General features: G+C 37.9%; 1 protein-coding gene across 1 annotated transcript in view; it reads left to right on the plus strand.

Moving 5' to 3' along the window:
- Positions 1–5,334: 5,334 nt before the first annotated feature.
- DDC (dopa decarboxylase) overlaps positions 5,335–25,942 on the plus strand; it is an 85,176-nt gene continuing 64,568 nt past the window's right edge. Inside the window, exons 1-5 of the mRNA XM_027837093.1 lie at positions 5,335–5,535; positions 12,948–13,061; positions 14,418–14,537; positions 18,192–18,326; positions 24,791–24,934. Coding sequence (XP_027692894.1) covers positions 5,335–5,535; positions 12,948–13,061; positions 14,418–14,537; positions 18,192–18,326; positions 24,791–24,934 — 714 coding nt within the window. The remainder of the gene's footprint in view (positions 5,536–12,947; positions 13,062–14,417; positions 14,538–18,191; positions 18,327–24,790; positions 24,935–25,942) is intronic.

A 25,942-nucleotide genomic window follows, 5' to 3' on the forward strand; every position in this document is an offset into this window, starting at 1 on the left:
AGTCTCTAATGGTCTGGTCTGCTGAGGCTTCAACAAGATAAGTGTTCTAGCTTGATATGGTACCCTTGAGAAATAGTCTGATGGAGAGGGAAATGAATACTGTATTTGGAGTCAGAAGACTTGAATCCAAATCCCAGCTTGAATCCAAATATCAATTCTGCTATTCACCAGCCATGTGACTTTGAAAGAGTCACAATTACTCTGTGCCTCAGTTATGCAACCTTGTACTTCACACAATGCACTTCCCAGGGTTATTATAAGGAAAGTACCAAGAGCTGTTACTTTCGTGTCACAACATGGCTCAGCAGTGAGGGTGTTCTGTGTTGTATAACTAAGTTGTATAACTATGTGCTTGACTAACTAAGGGGGTTCCTGCTGCTATGGCCACATTGGGTAGCACTGTGCTATATTTCTACATTTCAGATGAGGTTTCCAATGTTGAAATATTTACAGTCTCTCCAGTCCTGATTTAGAGCTGGAAGGATCTTAGAGACCATCCGGTCCAAATTCCTTCATTTTACAGATAGGGAAACTGAGGCTCAGAGAAGTTAAGATACTTGCTCAGAGTCAAACATATAGTAAGGATCAGAGACAGAATTTGAAACCATGTCTTTCTGGCTCCAAGCCCAGAACTCTATCCATTAAGCCACATTCTGTTCTGATTTTCTGAACAATGGGCCAGTTAGTTTATTGAATCCCTACCTCATCCTCCATGGTGATACTTCAAAACATTTTCCCCTTTCCTCAAGATCCAAAACATACCCTAGGCCTATACCTGAAGGAAATAATCTAGTCTCTTCCTCAATCTATTAATGATAGATGGAGACTTTCTCCTTTGAGCTCTCTTAGCTCCTATTTTCCCATTCCTAACAACTTTTCAGCAGCCTCATCCATTTTCTCCTTTTCTCTGGTCACACATGAAGAGGGTTCCCTACTTCTTGCTAAAATTGATCCTTTCACCTATGCGCTTGACCTAGCAGCGTGTTGGTAAAACATTAAACAACTGACTCTCTGGGGGGAAAATGTATGCACGACACACTTTTAAGTTTAATCTGCATAATTGACATTTTTTTGCATCACTTTCTCAAGTCTAGACAATCAACAAAACAATAAATCAAATCCCACTTTGTAGTTTGCTGATTTCCAAAGTAAAAATACTCAGGCTAAAAAACTGCCAATCAGCTCTTATGAGTCAGCTGCTACACATCCCTGTCTTGATCCTCTCCATATTCACCCTCTCCTCCCCCAGCACCTTGCCCAATCACAGGGATCTGGAGTTGGGAGTGACATTTCAGAGAAGGAGTTCTTAACTGTTTGTGTGTGTCATAGACCCCTTAGGCCATCTAGTGAAACTTATGGTTCCCTGTCACAGTCATGTTCTTAAGGACATAAAACAAAATACATAAGATTACAAAAGAAGCCAATTAAAATACTTATCAAAATATTTTAAAAAATTCACAGACCTCAGGACTCCCATTGTAGAGCTAACCCCATTATTTTACAAACATCCTCAGTAAATCGTAAACTCTAAAATGTGGGCAGTCAACTGAGGCCAACGAAGATGCAAAGATTTGTCAGTGGTCACTCAGGTCAAAAGCAATGGGGCAGGGGCAGCTAGATGGTGCAGTGGTTAGAGCTCTGGCCTTGGAGTCAGGAGGACCTGAGTTCAAATCCACCCTCAGATACTTGACACTTACTAGCTGTGTGACCCTGGGCAAGTCAGGTAACCCCTTTAAATATTTTTGTACATATAGTTCCTTTTCCTTTTTCTCTGATATCTTTGGGCCACAGGCTTAGTAGAATTATCATTAGATCAAAGGGTATGCACATTTTTAGTAACTTTGGGGGGCATAGTTCAAATTGCTTTCTGGAATGTCTGAACCAATTCAGAGCAGCCCCTCCAAAATTTGTCATTTTCCTTTTTAGGCATCTTTCCCAACCTCATGCATGTGAAGTGGCACCTTATCATTACTTGAAAATTACTTTGTAAATCATAAAAATCAAAAAAATCAAAAATATGTGTCCATTATCAATATAATGATATGCTTCATAATACAATTATGAATATAATAGTGGCTGGCATATATATAGCACTTTAAGAAATGTTGAAAAATTAAAATTAAAATACAGTGGCTGAAATGAGGTTGTCCTTAAACCTGGGTTCCATTTGAGTCTCCCTCTATCAAATCCATTCAAAGGTCACAGTGTAAAGACTTTAAAAGTGCATTCTATTTTAAAATTATTTCACATGACCCTGTTCAATCATAGGAACAGGGAGTACTAAATGTTCAGGAGCCAACTGACCTCAGAAGCTATGCTAGGATGCTTCCACACTCATCTCTCTGCCTTCATGATGCTCTTTTTTTATCTACCACTTTTCCTGCTCCTTAATGTCCACATATCTATAGATGTCCCACAACATGCATTTTTTTGGCCATTCCATCATACTAACTCTTTAAATGTGCAACATATCATAATATTAGACGAGGATGATCATTAGAGTTTACAGAAGGACTGTATCTGTGCAATGTATTTAAGCAGACTCTTGGCAGTATTTCTTTGGGAACTCTTCAAATTTCTAGTATCATTCAGAGCTCAACTCAAATGCTACTTCCCACATGAGGCCTTTCCACATGGTCCCATCTACTTGTGTCCCCACTCCCATTACTTTGTGTTTATTTTTAAATAGATTTTCATATGTGCATATTTTCCCCAAAAGAATGTAAGCTCTTTGAAGGCAGAGACTCTTTCAGTTTAATCGTTGTGTGTCCATTGTCTAGTATAGTATCTGGTACATTTCATTATTGGTTAGGACTTGCAGAGTGTGTTACATTTATGATCTCATTTGTTCCTGGAAGGTAGACATGGAAAGTACTATTATTCTCATTTTATAGAGGAGGGAACTGAGGCTCGAAGAAGTTAAGTGACTTTGCCAGAGTCATTCAACTAGTAGGTGTCAGAGGCAGTTGACTCTGTTTCAAGTCCAGAAACTTTCATTATGGAATTAGAAGTGTTGAAGAGATGCTTTTGAAATTTTCAAGTAAAAGAGAAAGAGCCACATGAAATTGACTGAAATTTTAGGCCTGGTTGTCATACATAGTTTAAATCAGGGCTTCTTAACTTGGGGTTCACAAATCTTCAAGGGGTCTATGCAGAGATTTCAGGGGATCTGTGAATTTGGATGGGAAAAATTACATTGTTATTTCCATACAGTTTCCTATGAAATCTTATATATTTTATTATGTGCATTTAAAATGCATTATTCAGAGATGGGGGTCTATGGATTTCAGCAGACATTGCCCAAGGGGTCCATAACACACACAAAAAAATGGTTAGAGGAATCCACAGTCTAACTGGTAATCCTAGATAGACACAGCTGGAAAGACAGCGCATTAGAACACTCACTCCAATAACCTACATAGCATTTATTTAAACAGCAGAATTGCACTTCCATTTCTAACAACCCTGATCAAATTATGTAAAGCAATCACTCCTTAAAGGGCTTGGGCAATGTAACCAACAGTACTTATCTTGGTTTACATCTGTTAGTCAATATTTGCCCAGCTTGGGGGCTCAAAGCATCAAACAACTACATAATGAATACAAGACCTGCTGTGTGTTTGCACTTCAAGCCTTATAAAGGTTTAGTGGGGTGTGATCTGCAGAAAAGAGGATAATTTGAAAAGAAAAATAAGCCCTCTTCTTATACCTTGATTGGTAGTGTTTCTTCTCTGGAGCAAATTGGTAGGGACAGCTGGCTTGTTGCAGTAGTATTTTATATTAGCAGGACATTGTTAGTGCTTTCTCCCTCTAGAAATGACTTCTTATTGCCTTTTATTCATTTTGGTTTTGCTTATTTGTGTACACATTATAGCCTTCAGTAGAATATAAGCTCCTTGAAGTCTGAGACTACTTTGTTTTTTGTCTTTATCTGCAGCACCTAGGACAGTGCCTGACACAAGGGGAAAGGGAATACGCATTTATATAACCCCCGCCATGTGTCAGGCACTGTCCTATGCACTTTACAAATATTACCTTATTTTATAAAATATGCATACTTTTGACCCAGACATGCTACTACCAGGCCTATACCCCCAAATAAATAAAAAAAGGGAAAATCATATATACAAAAATATTTCTATCAATTCTTTTCCAGGTAGCCCCAACCTAAAACTAAAAGGATATCCTCCCATTAGGGAATGGCTAATTTTTTTTACTATATTAATATAATGGAATATTATTATTTTATAAGAAATAATTCAATGTACAGTTTCAGAGGAAACTGGAAAGACCTCTGCGAAATGATGCAGATCTAGGTAAGCAGAACTAGGAGAACAATTAATCCAATAACAACTCATTATAAAAGAAAACAACTTTGAAAAACTTTGGAACTCTCTCTGATCAATGCAATGATAAACCATATTAAGTAGACAATAAAAAATAAGTAGATCATTATGGATAAATGATAATTGAATTATTAAAGTTAGTCATGTTATTTTCATGTTATCACATATCATTCATGATGAGTGGTCCCAACTGAAATAGATTGAAGAAATATTCCATTTAAAAGATGGAAACATCCAAGACCCCCCAAACTAAGTAACTTGTTCCAGTTTGCACAGCGAGTTAATAGGAGAATTTAGGTTTGCTCCAGGGAGTCTGCTTGCTCCTTAGTTTGACCTCTGAAAAGACAAAAAAAAAAAGGTGGGGGAGGGAAAGGAGTAAAAAGGAGCTATACCATATACTTGGTATGGCTGTTTTAATCTCTTTTTAAACTCCAGAAACCCTGCTCCAAAAATTATTCTAATCAGGAGAATTCCAGATCAGTAAACAACACACATATGTAGCATGATTATCTTTGTGTGAGATGGATATTATCTTCAATTTAGTCTTGCTCTTCATGGTCAGAAACAAGAGAAGTGCTCTAAGCTCAGAGTTCTATGGGGCCCCAGTGAGACTGATTATCCCACCCAAGTTTGCACCTATTATCAACTTGTTTTGAGATTGCTCCATTTTCAAAACTGTAATGCTATTTTTAAAATTTGTAAAGAAGGCCAGCATGGTTCAGAAGGAAGAGTGATGGGGCTTGGGCTTAGATTTGGGTTAGAATCCTGGCTTGGGCACTTCTGAGTTGTGTGTACCTCTTTGAGCTCCAGTCTCTTTACCTATAAAATTAATATGATAATATTTGTACTGCTAACCTCATAGAATTGTAAAGAAAATGCTTTGTCAGACCCTGAAGTGTTCTATAAATGTGCTACACACTTAAGTATGTTTTTTTCCTTCTCTCTTTCTCTGTTTAGGGTTGACACTGACATTGGAACTATATTCATCATGAATGCTGCTGAATTCCGAAAGATAGGGAAAGAAATGGTGGATTATGTGGCAGACTATATGGAGGGAGTTCATAAACGTCAGGTCTATCCAGATGTGGATCCAGGCTATCTGAGACCCCTGATTCCTGACTCTGCCCCCCAGGAACCAGAAACATTTGAAGATATCATGAAGGATGTTGAGAAGATAATCATGCCAGGGGTAACGATTACATTCTGGAAATTTTTAAAAAAACAAAATCAACAAAACATGTGTCCTGAAGCATATTAGCACTGTGATTTTTTTTCAATTCAATTAACATTTTTTAGGTACTTACTAGGTCTAGGTGAGAGGTAGTTTTGGCACAGTGGATAGAGGGAAGGTAAACTAATCAGTTTGGGTTCAAGCCCTCTCTCTCACACATACTGGCTATGTGTGAGTAAGTCCTTTAATGGCTCAGTGCCCCAGGCAACTTTTAAAGATAGATTTGCAGAACAGTTGTCTCCCTACATTGATAGAGAGTATTTCCTGACCAGCCATTCCCTATGCCAATGAAATCATAGATCTGTCCCCAAAATGAGAAAAAAAGTTGTGCAAGGCATTGCAATTACCTTCATTTAGTGAATTACCCCACTGGAGGTCCTCAGGATGCTTGAGACTTGGGTTCAAGGAATACTGAATGTCTCACACTATACATACATACATATATACATACATACATATGTACACATATAATACATACACACATATATGGTGAGTGGTGATGAGGACTTGAAATAGGATGGTTGTCCTGTGTGCAGAGAGAGGGGAACAGATAAGAAAGATATTGTGAAGGTTAAACCTCTTATCTTTTGTGTCTTTGTACATGTTCTCTACTATGCTGGAATGTTCTTCCTCTATTTCTTAGAATCTAAAGGTTCCTTTGAGGCTGAGCCTCAAAATTATACCTTCTATAAGAGGCCTTGCCTGATGCCCAACGTTTTTTGTGATCTCCCCCCTGCACACACACACCCATACACATACCCCAAATTATTTTTTCTGTATTTTATATTAACTTGTCTTGATAAGTTGTTTTTCTCACTGTAGGATGTAAATTCCCTGAAGTCAGGGATCTTTGTCTCTTATCTATAGCTGCTAGCTCAGTGTTAGGTATATGTTAGTTGCTTAACCAAAGTTTACAAAATAGAATTGAATCAGCAATTATTTTACAATTTATAATCTTAGAATTACCTGGGAACAGTGAGAGGTAATATGACTTGCTTATGGTAAGACAGTCAATGTGTAGCAGAGACAAAACCTTAACCAAGTCTTCCTGACTCCAAAGTTAGCCCTCTCTTCAATATACCATGCAATACTGCTGCCTTATAGTATGTGTCAGTCAACAAGCATTTATATGTGTAGTTGAATATATTTATATGTGGCAAGTCTGCCAATTTATTTTACAGATAAAAAAATAGAGGAAAGAGGAGAAAATAATTGTCAGTAAAATATGTGACCTTGGACAAGACCCTTAAATCTCTGGATTCAGCTTCTTCATTTGTAAAATTAGGACTTGAATAACAACAAATTGAATAAATAAATAAATAAATAAATAACCTTCATGGTTCCTTCTAGCTCGATAGCCTATGATCTTGGGAATGACTGATTCTAAGAAAAGTTAATTGGCTAAACATAAATAATGAGAGCTGATTTCACCTTTGTAGTTAAGAGGAATCAGTATTAACATAAAAAGAACCAATCCCATATCTGATACCACTTGGGATTAAGAAGTAAGGGATCCATTTCTCCCTATATTTCTTCAGGATAGATGAATTTTTTTTTTAATCAGTCACTGATGCATTACAGAAGTTGTACAGAAGGGGAAAATTTGCAGTGTGAGAACATGGGATCTGGAAAGGAACAGACTTCCATTTTCTGGAGACAACTTTTAGCAACTTCACTTCCATTCCAATATATTAATATTTAAATCTAGAATTGTACATAAAGTAATTTTGCCTGTCAAATAATTTGAAGATTATAAGTTAATTAACTGAGTTTGTGGCTCTCTATACAAATTAATTTGATGGTTATATAATTCTGTGATTTCTTTATAGTAGGCATTCATATTAGGCATAGATTGAACTGGATGACTACTCAGGTACCTTCCAACTCTGAAATTTTGTGATTCTGTGATTTTTGTAATGAAAGGTTCAGTGGACTAAGAGTTAGAAAACCTGGGTCCTAGTCTCTATTGCAAACTAGCTGTGTGACTTGGAGCCAGTCACTTTAGCAGTCTGGGGTTCTGTCGTCTTATTTATGAAATGAGGAGGTTGTAATACATGACTTTATAGGTTCCTTCCAGAATGAATGAATCTGTTGTGATTGTGACTTTATCAGTCAAATCACACCAAACAGTCCAGTCTGTTTGTGGGCATTGATATTCATGCTGGCCAACTAGCAAGCAATACATTCATTCTTGTTTCTGGCTATTTCTAAAAGACAGCAAAACTGGCTGAGAAGTCCATTAGTTATTTGGTCAACTAGCAGGCACTATGCTAGGCACTGGGGACATAAAATAGGAAGGACACCAACCCTGCCCTGAAGGAACTTACATTCCACTTGATATCTATGACTTTAAATAACTGGTTTTATTGATTTATTTTTCACTAAAATTTAACATAATATCTGGCTATTTGGGAACCATGAGTAGATAAGAGCTGTTGGAAAGTTTATTCTACATAGATTCAACTAAATACCATTTAAGAGCAAGTCATATGTATATAGCACTTTACAAAATACTGTTTTCCCCATTTTAATTCTGAACTTAACAAACATCAAGTAAATGAGCACTTTGCACAAATTGGTTTTCTCACAACCCTGTAAGATGATTAGTAAAATTATCATTCTTTCCATTTTACAGATAAAAAAGTAAACTTCAGAGAAATTAGGCAGCTTGCCTAGTATTTTATATCCAATAAATATCAGATTCAAACCAATTCCTTGTTTTACAGATGAAGAAATTAAAGCCCTGAGATTTTGAAAGATTTAATTAGTGACTATCACTGACATAACACTGAGCCATTATAGCATTTGGGTAATACATAATCACATAGGTCTTCAGTAAAAAGGCTGGTACTAGAACCCAAATATTCAAATTCTCAGGCCAGTGCTTTTTTTTCATTTCAGCAAAGATCAAATCATATCAGTCTGCTTTGGGGTTGGGGGCAGGAGAACTCTTCTAGTTTCTTCTTTAAAAAATAGATTTCCATTTGACATTTTTGCTTTTGGGAACATGTTGAGTGTTTTCTCCAAGATCTTAATGTACATAGACAAAGCTTCTTAGCAACAAAACCTATTTGAGGGAAAGTATGTGGTTAAATATCAGGTAGGAAGGGGAATGAGCAAGACAAAGCCTTTTCCTTTTTATATGTAAAGTCTTGTCTTGTTTGGCTAGCTGAAACAGACTCTGAACTTTCAGCAAATCCAATATTTTTGGTGTATTTGGCTCCTCTATTAATACTACCACACTTAAGTCACTGTGGATGATGCATTGAAAGCCAGTACAATGGTTAGTTCCTTAACTGCCAGGCTTACACCCCATTGCTCTGTCCAAGTGCTGATTCCCTTTCTCATTACTGACGCAAGCCTCAAGTCACTCCCCCTGTAATTGATCCTCCATTCAGCTGCCAAAGTGATTTTCTAAAGTGCAGATGTGACCATATCATCTCCCCCTCCCCCCCATTCAACAAATTCTAGTGGCTCCCTATTACTTATATGAAATCTGGTTTGAAATTTAAAGTCTTTCCTACCCAACTTGGTCCCTTCTAGTCTTCTAATACTTTACTTCCATCTACACAATGACCAACAATCCAGTTAAACTAGGCTATTTGTGATTCCTCATATGTGACACTGTTTGTCACCTTTATCCTTTGCCCTAGTTTGTCCTCCGTGCCTGGATGATCTGCCTCCTAACTTCCAACCTTTAGTTTCCCTGGCTTCCTTCAAGAGTCAGCTGAAATATCACTTCTTCTTTGTTCTTCCTTTTTTTTTTTTTTGTGTGAGGCAATTGGGGTTAAGTGACTTGCCCAGGGTCACACACACAGTAAGTGTCAAGTGTCTGGTCTGAGACTGGATTTGAACTCCAGTCCTCCTGACTCCAGGGCTGGTGTTCTATCCACTGTACCACCTAGCTGCCCCCAAATATCACTTTCTGCAGGAAGCCTTTTATAGTGTCCCTAGCTGCTGGAGTCTCCCTTGCTGATATTACATTCTAACTACTTTGCATATACTATCTTAAATGTATTTAGTTATCTACATTATGTCTATCATTTTACAAAATAAGTTCCTTGGAAGCAGGGAATATTTTCCTCTTCTTTGTATCGCCAGCATCATTAAAATTCCTGACCCATAGTAAATGCTTAATAAATGCTTATTGACTGACAACTTTGAAGTCTTTGACCACTTCCCTTATAGGGCAACTCAGTTTTAATTGTCAACAGTTAATTTTATCAAATGAGTGTGCATCTCCAGCAATATTAGACTACATGGTATAAATACACTTTGGGGGTTGAATACTGGATTTGAATTCAAACTTTTCCATTTCTTACCTGTGTGATCTTTGGCAATTTACTTAAATCTGTAGTTCTCAATTTTTGCAGTTCTCCTCAATGAAGAGGATGGAATGCATAAGCTCTAATATCTCTTCCAGCTCTGTATACTATGTTCCTAACATTTACTGCTTTGTGCTGCTTTTCTTTTGAGTTTATCTCGTGTTTCTTCACTTAGATTTAAGATACTTGAGGGCAGGGACTGTGTCTTATTTATCTTTTTATTCCCCACAGTGCCTTGTAAATAGCAAAGAAGCAATAAATACAAATTGACAGATTAGACAAAAGCATAGCCTATTTCTACTAGTATAAAAACAACCCAAAGTTCATTCCTACTGAGGCTATGTTATTAGTATTTTCTTAGCTTTACAGTCTCATGTGTGTGTGTGTGTGTGACTATGTGAGGGATCTGTGATTTTGTCAGTATAGTGACCTCATGGTGGCAGAATGCAACCTGTATATGATAAAACCTAGGTACTTACTTGAGGCCTAAAGAGGTTAGGTGACTTGCCCAGAGTCACAGAGCTGTCAGAGGTGGGATCTGAACCAATGTCTTACTGATTCCAATTCCAGCACCTTATGCACCAATACCTCCTTTCTCCTTTGCTCTCTCTGTACTTAGCAAATTAACAAAATGAACATTTCCATATACATTGTAGGGAACAGAAAAGGATTGTACATGAAACTGCAAATCTTCATTACATACAGCTTGTTTTTCTTTTTGAGAATATTAAAAATTCAACATGTAATTTTCAAAATTGCAATTTACTTTTCAAAATTCCATCCAGTCTTACTTCTGTTCTCATCTCTTTGGGAGGAGGGAGGGGTGAAACCCTCCTCCTTCCTCTAATCTATTTTGCACATCACTGTCCAATTAGTTTTGCTCACGTACAACTCTTATCAAAACAGTCTCATACTCAAAACTTTCCAATGCTTCACCATAACCTAATGAAAAAAGTCTAAATCCTTTCCTAAGCCTAATATTCAAGGTCCTTCATGATCTGGCACACTCTACCTTTCCAGGCTTGTCATACCTAATTCCCCACCATGTCTTCTTTACTTTAGTCATCCTCTATTACTCACTATCTCTCAAATGCAACAATATAGAGTATTGGATTTGGATAAGATGACTTGAGTTCAAATTTGGCCTACTAAGTTGACTACCTGTGTCACCTTGGGCAAGTCATTTAAACTCTCTGGGCCTTAATTTTCTCAACTATAAAGTGAGGAAGTTGGACTTGATGCCCTTCAAAGAATTCAAACCCAGGTCTTATGTCTCTAGACCTTTGTGTAATGTCATGTCTTCTGGGCGCCAAAATGAAGCAACACCCACACCTGGGTCTTCAGCCTGCCATAGTCACTTTCAACTGTTTTATGCAATATTTGCCTCTCTCTACCACCCCCTCCCCCACTTCAGTCCATTCTATTCATTACAAACTGATTAATCATGACACTCCATTATTTAAAAAATTTTCAGTGGTTGATGTCAGCTAACAAAGTCTGAACCTTATAGGAACATAGATTTAGAGTTGGAAGCAACCTTAGAAGGCAATTAGTCCAACTTTCTCATTTTACAGATTAGAAATAGAGGGGACAAAAATTAACTCATCCAAGGTCTCATAGCTTGTAAATGTCTGAGGCAAGATTTGAATCCAGTTCTTCCTGACTCCAAGTCCACTATGCCAGGCTGTCTCCTTAGTATTCAAACTTCCCTAACTCCAGATGATTTGTGCTAAAGACACTAAGGGCTAAGTTGAAGACAAAGATTCCTTCCAGTTAGCATGCCCAGGGAAGACATCACAGAGGGAATAAGCAAAGGTGGCTACAGGATATCAAGGGAGAATGAGTAGATCCACTTAACTAGAATACATAGAATGTATTTTGAGATTAGGCTGGAAAGCAAGGTCCTTCTGTGGTCTCAGCTCTGAGTGCCAGGTTAAAGAGTGTGGACTTTATTAGGTAGGTGATGGGAGTCATTGAAGGGCTTTGAGCACAGCAATGAGACATTCAAGCTGTAGCTTGAGAAGATTAATCCTTTGGAACTGTGCAAGACTAGTTGGAGGTCACTTAATACTTAGAAGTTTTACTTATAAAATGCAAGTAAAATTCATAAGCAAATTATCTCGTAAAGCATTAAGGGACAGGACTAGGACCCAACTCAAATGCTATCTCTTTTAGGAGCTCTTTCCTTATTCACTTCAGTTGTTAATTCCCCATTGCCCCTGAGATCACTTTCTGTTTATCTCATATGTGACCTATATTATTTATCTCTGAAAATGAAAATTTTGTATTTGTATACACTTTTTATTTGTACCCTCAATGTTTAGCAGTACCGGGCACACTGTAGAATCCTAATAAAGACTCATTTTGATTGATTTAATTGATTTATTCGAGAGAATAAACTATACGTAAAGAAACAAGATAAGAGGCTTTTTCAATGGTCTAGGAGAGAAGTGCTAAGATCCCTAACCAGGGTACTTGTAAGCGGTAATGCAAAAGACACAGTAACAATAATTTGTTGTTGTTCAGTCATTTTTCAGTCACGTGTGATCTTTGTGACCCAATTTGGGGTTTTCTTGGCAGAGATACTGAAGTGATTTGCCATTTCCTTCTCCAGCTCATTTTCCAGATGAGTAACTGAGGCAAACAGGGTTAAGTGACTTGCCCAGGGAAACACAGTTAGTACACGTCTGAAGTCAGATTTGAACTCAGGAAGATGAGTCTTCCTGAGTACATGCCAACACTCTATCCACTGTGCCTCCTAATGTGTTTATATGTATACACACACACACACACACACACACACACACACACACAGACAGAGAGAGAGAGAGAGGTATGATCTCACTTTATCTTCACAACAACTCTATGAGGAAAGTGCTACCTACTATCCCCATTTTACACATGAGGTAACTGAGGCTGAAAGAAGTTAAAGTGATCTGCCCAGAGTTACACAACTAGGCTGACCCAAGTAAACAGAAAATCTGGTTTTAAGTTGCTCTTGCTTGGACTGATTACAATTTAAATGGCTCTTTTCCTCTCTTGCAGATAACCCATTGGCACAGTCCCTACTTCTTTGCTTATTTCCCCACAGCCAGCTCATATCCAGCAATGCTGGCCGACATGCTATCAGGTGCCATAGGCTGCATTGGCTTTTCCTGGGTAAGTACATTCCTGACTAAGTAAGTGTCTATGCTGTGTTGGATGTGGCTCTCAGTCCAAATGAGAGGGCGCTAGCTGCTTTCCTCTAACAGTGCAATTAAAAAAAATGGTCTATTTTTGCCTTACTTAAGTAGACCTTGGAATATCACCAAATCACTGTGCTCAAGCTCTGTGTCATATGGAGGAGAGACTCTTCACTTGGGGTCCATCGAGCCCTGTGGATGAGAAAAACATTACATCTTTATATCAATATAGTTGGTTTCCTTTATGGAATTATATATTTCACTTTAAGTATTTAAAAACATTATTCTGAGAAAGAATCCATAGGTTTCACCAGATTACTAAAGGGCAACATGAATCAAAAAGAGTTAAGAATCTGTGCCTTAGAACCAAGTCCTTTTCCTACTTCTGTAAACCTCCTTCAATGCAGTTCAAGGGCCTAGCCAACTAAGAGTGAATTGGATTCTACAATACACAGCTATATAGGTTTTTTTTTCCCCCAGAGAACATTTTACTACCTATTGTACTACTGTTTTTGTAATGCAAAACATTGCTTGATAAGTGCATTAGATAGGTACAGAAAAAAAGCATTATATACAGTCTATCATGGATGATTGTTACTAATAGGAGACACCAGGAAGACTTTATGAAGAAGTGATATTTCATATGGGCTTTAAAGACTGGGTGGTAGTTCAACAGGGCCAAGAGAGAAAAGGAGGATATTTTAGTCAAAGGGTGAAGAAAGGTATGGAAGAAGAAAAATACAGGGAACAGAGCATAGCTAAATTTGACTGAACATAGAGTATGTGAGGAAAACAATTTGTCGTAAGACTGGAAAGGGAGAGGGGTGCTAACCCTTGAAAAGCCCTGAATGCCAGGCAAAGGATTCCATTCTTGCCCTCTGGCTGTCAGTATGAAGAAAGATTTTATAGGAAATGCAAATTTATTTAGATGTGGTTCTTTTCCTTAAGCAGAGATATGTAGTTTCATTTGGAAAATCCCTTTGTTAACTTGGAAACCAAGCAAAGTGACTGATCAGACTAGCTTCTTTCTCATACCTCTTACATGTGTATATTCTTTCTTTCCCCTGCCATGTGAAGTCTTTGGAACTGGAGGGTAGAACATCAGATTATTTCTCAGTTAAAAAGTCTCATTTGTAAGACTTGGGATGTGGATTGATAATATTAGAATAATGGGAAAAGCAAGATAGAAAATGGATTTTTTATCTTTTTTTTTTAATTTAAACAATACTTCAATGAGAAAAATAGGGATATAAATTATTGAACACTGTTCTTCACAAATTTACAAATGGCTTACTGGATTTCTGGTTATTGCTTTCCCCTCTTATCATAATAGATTGCAAGTCCCGCTTGCACAGAGCTGGAGACAGTGATGTTGGATTGGCTCGGGAAGATGATCAATCTGCCAGAAGCGTTTTTAGCTGGAAAAGATGGAGAAGGGGGAGGAGTGATTCAGGTATGGTGAAGGTGGGATGTTGTAACTATCTGGGTGGCATGATTCTATTCTAAATTTGTGCTTTTCAAAGGTGGAAAAAGAGGCATTAGTTTTCTGGGACATTGCCCCTTTTTTGCACTAGACAATCAATAAAAATCAATAAGGCATATAATGATAACACCTAAATATGCTGTCATTCATATACAAGGTTGACACAACTGGATCACCATAAGGTTAGATACCTTCATGTTGTTTCTACAGTAGTGAGAAACATTGCATTGGAATCACTGGACTCAACTGAATGGTCCCTTTATGTAGTCAATCAATATTAAAATAATATATAGCAATAAAAACTTTGTGGGCAGCTATAGGGCACAGTGGATAGAGTACCAGGCCTAGAGTCAGGAAGACCTGAGTTCAAATCTAGCCTCAGACAATTATTAGTTGTGTGACCCTGGGCAAGTCACTTAACCTCTGTTTGCCTCAGGTCTTCACCTGTAAAATGAGGATAATAATAGCACCCACCTCCTGATGATGATGATGATCAGATGATATTATAATTACAAAGCACCCAGCACAGTATCTCCCAAGACCTTCCTTTAAAGAGAACTCAGAATTTTTTTTTAATTTCTTCTTTTTTTTTTAAGCTAACTTCATTTACCATTAGGTGCTCTGCTTGGTTTCAATTCCATAAATATCATGTCCCCTCACTGGGTGCTTTCTGGTAGAACCCTTTACCCCCTTTTGTGAGTTATATTCCCCTATTAGATTGTAAGCTCCTGGAGGGCAAGGACTATCTTTCTTTTTTCTTATTTATATCCCCATAGTACTTAATAATGTGCCTGTCATATAGTAGACAATAAATACTTATTGACCACTGACTGCACCTCAGTTTCCTCATGTGAAATAAGGGGGTTAGATGAGACCATTTTTAGAGTTCTTTCCAGCTTCAATTCCATGATCCTTTGTGGTTCTATGGCCTTATTGTCAGGCATGAAGATGGTCTCAAGAAAAGATCCTTCCCTTTGACATAGCCAGGAAAGAGATCAATTCATTACTTTGAGAAACACACTCTTAATGCAAGGAGATATTTTTTACCTGATAATTCAGGAAGAATCAACTGGTCAAGTCATCTGTCTAGTTAATAGGATATATATGTCCAAGGAACCAGAAAACAAAATATAATTCAAACTTGACCAATGAACAAGACACTGATCATATTGGAGTATTATTTTTTCTGAATACCACCAGAGGAACTAATGGTTGTTTTTTATCATTTCCTGGGATTAGAATTCCTAGAGGAATAAATATGATTCAAGGTTGCATGTTTCAAAAATCACTTACATCTGAATGAAAGATAGCACAGTGCCTTGGAAAGAGTAATGGATTAAGAGTTTGAGGACTTAGGTTCAAATCTCATATCTCTGGCTTTCTACTTGTGTGACCCTGGCCAAATCACTCAAACTTATTGGTCCTGTTTCCTCATCTGTAAAATCAGGAGGTTAAAATAAATTACCTGTAAGATTCCTTAAAGCTTAAAAGCTATGATCCTCTGAATATTTCACTTCCTTGGGCTAAGAAGTCAGAATGGATAGAATAGTGGAGAGAGTGCTAAATCAAGCTGTTATTATTAGGTCCTTGTTAGGAACAATGTTAGGTACATGTCAGTCTGTTGATTTTAAGCCTAAACTTAAAAATGGTCTTCACCATGGGCCTGTGCTGCTCTATTTTTGTCCAATGAAATCAAGCAATTAGCCTATTTGTCAGCAGGAAATCTCACCCTTCCAAGCTGACAGGGCTATAATTGTCTGCAATTTGCAAGACCTAAAAGAAGGCCCAAGTTTGGGGACAGATAGTGGGATACTGTGCTCCTGCATCCAATGTGACAGTTTGAGATATTGATTCCCAACAAAATGGCAATAACAGCTAGAACGTAGCAGAGTAAAGACATAGGAATGGGGGCTGGGGGGAAGACAGACAGTCATCCCTGAGTCAAATACCCAAACAATAATTGTGGTTTTGGACAAATGAGGTCTGGGGAAATTGGCTCTTAATTGTGTTTGAAAGCCTGTATTTGGATGTGAAGCCAATTTTCTGCTGTGTGTGAGATGACACTTGAAAAACCAGAAGATGAAAGAAAATTTGAGTTCAGAGAATCAGCAGATGTGAGCATCAGATCTCACCAATATTTCCTTATGCCTCTTGAGTCTTGCTCACCATGGCAACCCTTGTTTGGCAGTAATAAAGGCGAACGTATCATTACTGATCTCTTAGCATACAGAATAGCTTCCCCCCTAACTCTCAAAGACTGGTTTTCAATAATGTAACTCCTCTTCACACACACACACACACACACACACACACACACACACACACACACACACACAATTTGAATTTGTTCAAACAAACTGGATGTATTATAAGCCTTTGATATTTTCTTCTTCTTGTGCTGTTAGAAACTTGCTTAGTTGTGTGTGTATCTGTGTGTTTTAAGTAATCTTTCTTTCTTAAAGAAGGAGGATTTTCCTTCATGAAGTTGACAGAATCCAAAGGAAAATCCATAATGAATTGGCATAATGATCCAAAGCCCTCCATCACAATTTGCTTAAGAAGTTCGCTGGGGAATTAGGGAAGGGGAAAGCATTTGCTCACTGGAAGGCTTAAAACAAAGATCTTCAGTGAACAAAGGGTCACCGTCACGTGGGAGATGACAATGATTCTATGATAATCTGAACATTGAGGAACATTAATTTGGTTTTCTTTTCCCCCATTATTCCTTCACCTTTTCTCCATCCTTTTTTGTTCTACTTACCATTTATTCGTTCTTCAATGTTCTTTCAGCAACTAATCTCTCATTTATCTTTTCATAGTCTTCTTTCTTCTGCCTGCCCTTTGTTTCTTGGAATTTGATTTTAAGATAAAGCTTTATTTATTCCATTCCCCACCCCCAACTGTACTCAATATATGGCCCCTGGAGTCATCCTTCCTTTGAAAGCACAAGTGTGTTTCAGTCCCTCTCTCCCCAACCAAGATTGGTATCGCATTTAATCTTTCAGTGGGTTTTTTGTGTCTTCATTTACTTCACTGTAACAATTGTTCTAGATTGTTCTCCTTCTTCCTTTTGTGTCTCTCCTTTACCTTACTAACTCTCTGTCCAGTTGGAGTTTGAGGCCAATGGTTGATAATCTATATCTACTTTATTATTTGGCTCCAGGTCTCTCCTGTTAATTGTATCTTATTCAGAAATACAGGAACAAGAGGGTCTTATATAACACAAGAGAACCATCTTGTTTATTTATCAGATATTCTAGTAATTTTTTTCCTTCTCTATATTCTCAAGATGACTTGTAGAAGCAGAGAGGACACAGTAATTCTCTTACTCCTTCCCTCATACACACATTAGATTTTGTTTAAAAGTAGATGTGGCCTTCTGGACTTAAGAGTCAGGAAGGTCTGTGTTTAAATACTACCTCAGACATTTACTAGCTGTGTGACCATAGGCAAGTCACTAAACCTCTCCATAACTCAGTTTCCTCATCTTTAGAATGAGAGAGTTGGATCTGATGGCTGCTAAGGCCTCTTCCAGCTCTAAATCTGTGTTCTTTTGATCAAATTTTAGCTTTATCTTCTTCCATTTCTGGTCTCTTCACTTAATCCTCTCTTTTTTGACTACAGGGAAGTGCCAGTGAAGCTACCTTGGTTTCTCTACTTGCTGCTAGAACCAAAGTGATTCGGCAGCTACAGGACAAGTGTCCAGGACTGACAAAGGCAGCCATCATGGACAAGCTGGTGGCCTATGCATCTGATCAAGTGAGTTCACTGTGTAGGCCACAACCCCTGCCAATAAACACTGAAGCTTTAATTCTTGGTTGGGAGGGGGGGGATAAAACAAAGCAAAACAAAACAAAAAACAAAACATCACCTGGGGTGACAACCTTATATATTGAAAAGATCATAACTCTGGAGTTGAAAAGACTTTCAGAGCCATCTGGTCCAACTCCTTTATTTTGTGGATGAGAAAACTGAGGTCCAGATGAAGTGACTTGCTCAAGTTTGCCCAGCTGGTGAGTGGCAGAGCTGTAATTTAACTCAGGTTCTTGGAAGCCAGGTTCAGTCCTCTTTCAGGGAGAATGAAACTTCATTAAATCCCATGACGGAATTTAAACTACTTGAGGAAAGAGACATTTTTCATTTTTTGTCTTTGTATCCTCAGTGCCTAGCATAGTGCTTGGCACATTGCAAACACTTACTGTTTGTTGATTGATTTAAAAGAACATCTGATTTGGATTTAGAGGGGTCTAGAGGGGCTGGGTTCCAATTTCAGCTCTGCTACTTAGTACTAATATTACCTTTGGCAAATTATTTCTCTTATCTGGGCCCTCCCTCAGGAGATAGCCTATATCAGTGGTGTCAAAGTCAAACAGAAAAGGATCCCAGAAGCATGTTGACTTGGAAAATTACAAATTAACATTATCTATGTTGTATTATATCCTAATTTATTTTGTTAAACATTTTTCCCAATTATATTTTAATCTAGTTTGGGCCCATGAAGGATTTCCTCTGAGTTTAAGGTTTCTTCCAACTCTAGATCCTTTGATCTATGATGTATGTACCCCTAAGAAGGAAGGAATTCTCTCTTGGTACCTCAAAAGGTCAAATTAAAAAATGAAACATAACTCCTTGCAGATCTTTAATATTCCATTTATTAGCACTTAGTCTGGAATTGTTAGGCTACTGAATTTTTTGGTGATGAGATGTTTGCTTTAAATTCTTCATATTAGGAAATATGCCTCTATGTAGTGATTCTATTTTGGATATTAGTTAATAATAATAATAGCTAACATTTATATAGAGCTTATTATGTGCCAGGCACTATGCTATTTACAATTATTATCTCATATGATCCTCACCATAACCTTGGGAGGCACTGTGCTAAGATACAAAGAAAAAAAGTAGTACCTACCTTCAAGAAGCTTACATTCTAATGGGGGAAATAGCATACACATAGAGAAATTTTGTGAACCAAGCTCCCAGCTGATACTCAGTAAATATTAGTTGTCATTGAAGAAAAGATGGATTGATTCCTCCAATTCCCCATTACTGGTATTCATTTCTTAAAATGTTAAAATGTAAATTTTTTTAAGTGTTAAAAACAAAAACTTAAAATTTTCATTAAATCCGACTTTGAAGAGTAAGACTTGCCAGCTAATTTTTGGCAGGCAAGTGTGACAGCTCAAGTCCATATAATGCTGACCTTGTTTCCAGAAAGCTGAGGAAATGCAGCTTATAGCCCGGTTGGGAATTCTCCCAAATTCACAAATTTTTGAAATGCAATCACTTAATATGAAAGCAAATAGCATAGACTTTTACTCTTAGTTTCTAACAATTCTAATTCCACCAAAGGGAAAGTAATGACTTCATTTTCCCCCAAAAATATAATTTAATTTTTCAAACATCATTTGATTGATGCTTTCTTTAATTTAGTACATTCATTTGTGCAGTGCCAATCAATCAAAAATCATTTACCAAACTCTGTTCTTTGCTAGGCGCTGAGAAAGATAACAATGCAATGGACCCTGCTCTCAAGCTTCCTACATTCTATCAATAGTATCAGAGTATAATGCTTAAAATTTTTAAAAAAAACAAAAAGAAATAAACTAGATACTTTCTATCTAAGTTATAATTCTTGGGAATATCTTGGGAATGTCTTCCTCCCTTTTCCCCTCCTTCCCTCCTTCCCTTCCTCCCCCCTTCCTTCCTTCCTTCCCTCCTCTGTCCTTCCCTCCTTCCCTCCTTCCCTCCTTCCCTCCCTTCTTTCCCTTCCCTTCCCTTGCTTCCTCTTCCCTTGCTTTTCCTTTCTTCTCTCTTGACCAGAGTCTCATCCCAAGACCAAAAGTTAAAGAGTCCTTAGCTAGGCACCTAACACAGATGACACAGACAAGTGGCAATTTCAAGGCACAATATAATATTTTCCCTCAGAAAGAAATTAATAGTTGCCAGATAGATAATATAATTCTCTAGTTAGCTGGACAGAAAACAAGAAGGTAGAAAGATTCCATTCTTGAAGACAGAATAATGTGTTCGGGTTCATACCATTTGGAACCCTAGATGAGAGTCTCTGGTTCATGTATTAAGGTCATCCCATCTCTTTGCTGCCTGATTGGAAACGGAGAATGACAGCACATGGTGTTTAATGAAGGTCAGAAGATTTTCCCTCTGCTAGAAAGCTTTGCCTTAAGCTGTTATTGACCTTTCAAAGTCTATCCATATAGCTCTTGCCTTTCTCTCTGCTTTATACCCAACACCTCTCCGTTTAGTAATCCTGAGATAACTCAAAGAGCTTATGAGGAAGTGAAAGGACAGTGGCTTAGTGGGAACCACAGTACTGGCATGAGTGTTACTGTGGGAGAGAAGACCTGTTGAATTCATTTCATCTTATTTATAAATAGAAGATTTGGGAGAAATTCAGGACTGGAGTAGACTTTTGTCAGTGCATGTTTTTTCTTGGTATCAGATCACATAAAATATTGATGTTTTCCAAGAGCTAGAAAAAGAAAATAGGAGATTCTTTTATCTGTGTTCATGGAGAGAAGTGATGTGTTCGGGCATCATTAAAAAATTATGCATATTCCAAGAAGCATTTGCATGATATATGTCATGTGGATGACTATAAAATAATGAGGTTTATTCATTTAAAAAACAAACAACATAAAACTAACCCACATTTATGTAGCACTTCCTATATGTTGAGTATGATTATGCATAAGGTATGGTGAGGTTTTAACATTTAATTGGATATAGCCAGATTACACCCCTCAAAAAAAAACAAAACCAAACCAAACCAGGCAATGGAACATAGAGCATAGAAAATTGGCTTTGAAATCAAGACAACCTAGGTTCCAATCCCTCCTTTGACACATAATGCCTGTGTGACTCAAGGAAAGTCATTTACCCTTTCAACGTCCCAAATCTCTAAGTCTCTAAGTTGCATATGAGGGGCAATTTGATGATCTAGTCGAACTAACTGGAGTCAGTTAGACGAGTTCATATGCAGCCTCATATACTTTCTAGCTGTATGACTCTGGGTAAGTCACTTAACCTCTGTCTGCCTCAATTTCCTCATGTGTAAAATGAGGGTAATAATAGCAACTACCTCCCAGGGTTATGGTGAGGATAAAATAAGAATATTTAAAAATTTTTGCAAGTATTCAAGCATTATATAAATGCCAGCTATTCTTCTTCTTCATCATCATCACCATCTTCTTCTTTCTTCTTTCATATCTGCCAGGGATTTGCTTACTGGGATTTCCCTATGACTATGAAACTTCAGGCTATGTCAAAACAAACCTGCAAACAAAAATCTCTCCAAAAAGATAGCACCATATTACCGCTCCACCCATAGGCTACACCTTATCAATTCAATAACCATTCATGCCACTTAAAGCACCATGGTAACCCCTTTGGTTTGAGGCCCCTGTCTCAAAATGTCCTGCCTACCTGGACTATAGTCCCCCAGTCCCCCATACTTCAAGGAGTGATTAAAAGTTTGAGTTTCTATTTACAAAGTAAGGAAACTGAGGCTTAGTGGAATCAAGTGACTTGCTTAGGATCACACAAGTAATAAGTGTCATAGCTCAAGTTTGAACCTAAGACTTCTGATTTTTAGTCCGGAGCTCATTCTAATCTGTCACGCTTTCTTATAAATAAATACCGTCAGTCAAAAGTCAGACGCTTTGGAAGACAATTCCAATAATGCTGTTGGTGCTTAAAACATCTTAAGATTCTTGATTTAGAGCTGGAAGGGACTTAGAGTCCATCAGTCCAGGGGCTATTTATTAACCTAAAGCCTGTGATCTCTTTTTTCAAAAAAAATATTTTGATAACTGTATTTCAATATAGTTGTTTTCCTTCATGATCCCATATATTTTATTTTATGCATTTAAAAACATTATCCTGAGAAAAGGTCCATAGGCTTTGCCAGATTGCTAAAGGGGTAAATGACACATAAAAGATTGAAGACCTTTGAAGTACAACCTTCTCATTGTATATAGATCAGGAAACTGAAGCCCATGGAGGATAAGTGATTTCTCCAAGGTCACATAGGTGCTAAGGGTCAGAGGCAAGGCTTGAACTCAGGTCCTGTGAATCTAGCAACAGAATTCTTTCCCCTCAGGCACCACTTCTTTGAAATTACCATCAAGACCAGTTTATAGGGGAATGGGCTAAATATCTTTATGATTTTGTCAGTGTAGATCTCCCTCCACCAAACAAATCACACTGTCCCCATGATGTCTTAGGAAAATGCCTTCAGTACGTGGAGGTCATATGACTTGTTCAGGGTTATTCAACTATTAAGTATTGGAGGCCAGATTTGAACCCAGGGCTTCCTGACTCCAAGTGCAACAACCTACCCATGACAACATAATGCCTCTAGAACTTGTTTATAAGCCACAATAAAAGAGTCTTATTGGATTATAGTCACTTTTGTTTCTGACACCAGAACAGTTTGTTGTTCAGTTGTGTCTTGAGACCCCATTTGGAGTTTTCTTGGCAAAGATGCCATTTCCTTCTCCAGCTCATTTTACAGATGTTGAAACCGAGGCAAACAGGGTTAAGTGACTTGCCCAAGGTCACATAGCTAGTAAGTGTCTGAGGCCAGATTTGAACTCAGGTTTTCTTGACTCCAGGCCCACCCTATCCAGTGCACCACTGAGCTGCCCCACCAGAATAGTTCTGCGTTTATCATCCACTTTATTCAACAAACTTGAATCTAAACTTCTGACTACTTTCAAAAATCAAATCTATATTCTGAAGAGGAACACAATAGAGTGGATAGATCCCTAAATTTGGAGTCAAAAGATCTGGGTTCCAATCATGATTCAGCCACTTAAATCTGGCCAACTCACTGAACTTTCTGGGGCCTCAGTTTCTTCATCTGTAAAACTATGCACTTGGAATAAATAACCTCCAGGGCTTCTTCCAGGCATGCAAATCCTTTAAATCTCAACCCTATAAAATGTGTCATTTTGGAAGATATTAAAAAACATTTACTGAAGATTCTGATGGCAATTTCAAAAGAGGTCTAGAGTTGTACAGTATAAAGATTCCTGAATGTGAAATTGGACAACCTGGGTTCAAATCTTAGCTTTGCCATTTATGACTTATATCACTCTTGGCAAATCATTGAACTCTCTGGGCCTCAGTTTTTTATCTGTAAAATGAAAGGGTTGGATTAGATATGGACTCTTCCTTCCCTTCTGGCTTTAAATTTGTGATTCTATAGCTTGTGACATTTTTCTCCCTTCTCTGTCTCTTTGCACAGGTCACTCATTCAATTCAATTCAATTCAATGAACATATATTAAGCACCTACTTACTATGTGCCAGGCACTGTGCTGAGTGCTAGGGATACAAAAAGAGGCAAAAGACATCCCCTGCCCTCATGGAACTTGTTGGAATATACCCTTTCCTCACCTCTGCCTCTTAGAATTCCTAGTTTCCAGGGGCAGCTAGGTGGCACAGTGGATAGAGCACCGGCCCTGAAGTCAGGAGGACCTGAGTTCAAATCCGGCCTCAGACCAAACACTTGACACTTACTAGCTGTGTGACCCTGGGCAAGTCACTTAACCCCAATTGCCTCACCAAAAAGCAAAAAAAAAAAAAAAAAAGAATTCCTAGTTTCCTTCAATTCTCAATTTAAGTGCAGCCTTTCATGGTTCACATTGCCCACCCCCATTATTACTTTTTATTTACTTTGCATGTATTTTGTATTTATCTGTTTTTCCTCTGACTAGAATGTAAGCTCCTTGAAGGCAGGGACAATTTTTGCTTGTGTCTTTGTGTCCTCTGTGCCAAGCATAGTGTCTGATTCTTCATGACCCCATTTAGGGTTTTCTTGGCAAAGATACTGGAGTGGTTTGCAATTTCCTTCTCCAGCTCATTTTACAGAAGAGGAAACCGAGGCAAACAGGATTAAGTGACTTGTCCAGGGTCACACAGCTAGCAAGTGTCTGAGGCCTAGTAAATATTAGGCACTTAATAAATGCTTGAATGAATAAGGAATCGAAAGCAAGATATAACATGGAAAAGCTCAGTACAATTGAAACATCATTGAAGACAGAAATGTTCCCAGGGTATAGGAAGGAAGCTTTGCAGCTGGGAACTTGGTAGAATCATGCATTTAGAGAGGGACACATTCTGTTGTCAGACGCAGCCTAATCATATTTGAAAAGAGATCTCAGTTATCCTAAGTCAAGTTTAATGTTTTCATTCCAGTCCCACTCATCAGTGGAAAGGGCTGGATTAATTGGTGGCGTGAAGTTAAAAATGATCCCTACGGATGACAAATTTTCTCTACGAGGTTCCGCCCTACAGAAGATGCTGGATGAAGACAAAGCTGCTGGCCTCATCCCATTCTTTGTAAGTTATAATATAGATGACTTATGTGCTTTGAATTTGTCAGTTGTGGCCTTGAATCTTATGGTCTTTGTGAGTTATAATGACAGAAGGGTTTTAGTCATGGGCCCAATTATATACTGTGTATCTGGTATCTGAGGACTAGCTGTAAGTTCAGAGAAGCTCAGCACCAGATTAGCCAAAGGGTGGTTTTTCTTTTCTTTTCTTTTCTTTTTGCATGTCTCAAAGACAGTTGCTAGGGACTGTGATCTGTACTGGTGGAGGGAGGGTCTGCATTGATCGTGGGATTCTTAAAGTATTAAATTATAAATTGTGGCATTGTAAATTGTGCACTTTGAATTAATTTGAGGGGGAAGTATTACTAGATAGCAGCTCTTATGAAACCATATTTGGGAGTTCTAATGAGTTCAATGAGAGGCCACAATGAGACAAAAACAAATAGGTTCTTATGATCATATAGTGGAAAGAGACCTCAAAGGCACATTTGGTCCAACCTTTTTAGTTTATAGATGAGGAAACTGAGGCCCGGGGAAGGTAAGTGATTTGGCCAAGGTTACATAGGTAGTAAGTATTAAAAGGAGGATTCAAACTTGGCTCCTGTGAATATCTTTTTGTTTTGTGAATGTCTTGATTTGTCATAGAGTATGAAGTCAGAACTATAAAGCAAAGTTTTATAAATTTTAAGGCACTATGTATATAAAGTCTGTTATTATACTTTCTTGATCTGGGCTATAATTTCATTTGTGTAGAGAACTCCCAGAATGAAAGTTTTTTTTCAATCAAGGCACATCACCCACTCATATGTAATATTACAGTTTTAAGAGCTGTCTGGGGTGCTCAGAGACTAGGTGATTTGTCCATGGTTACACTGCTAGTATGTATCAAAGTATGGACTTGAACCCAGATCTTTCCAACTCCAAAGAGCAGCCACTATCTGTCATTATTGTTGTTATGAATGAAAACAGGCAGTCACTGCTACAGGAGGGGGCAGGAGAAGAGACTGAGAGAGGA

This window comes from Vombatus ursinus, unplaced genomic scaffold (assembly GCF_900497805.2).
Source record: "Vombatus ursinus unplaced genomic scaffold, bare-nosed wombat genome assembly UNPS02014820.1, whole genome shotgun sequence".
Classification (NCBI taxonomy): Eukaryota; Metazoa; Chordata; class Mammalia; order Diprotodontia; family Vombatidae; genus Vombatus; species Vombatus ursinus.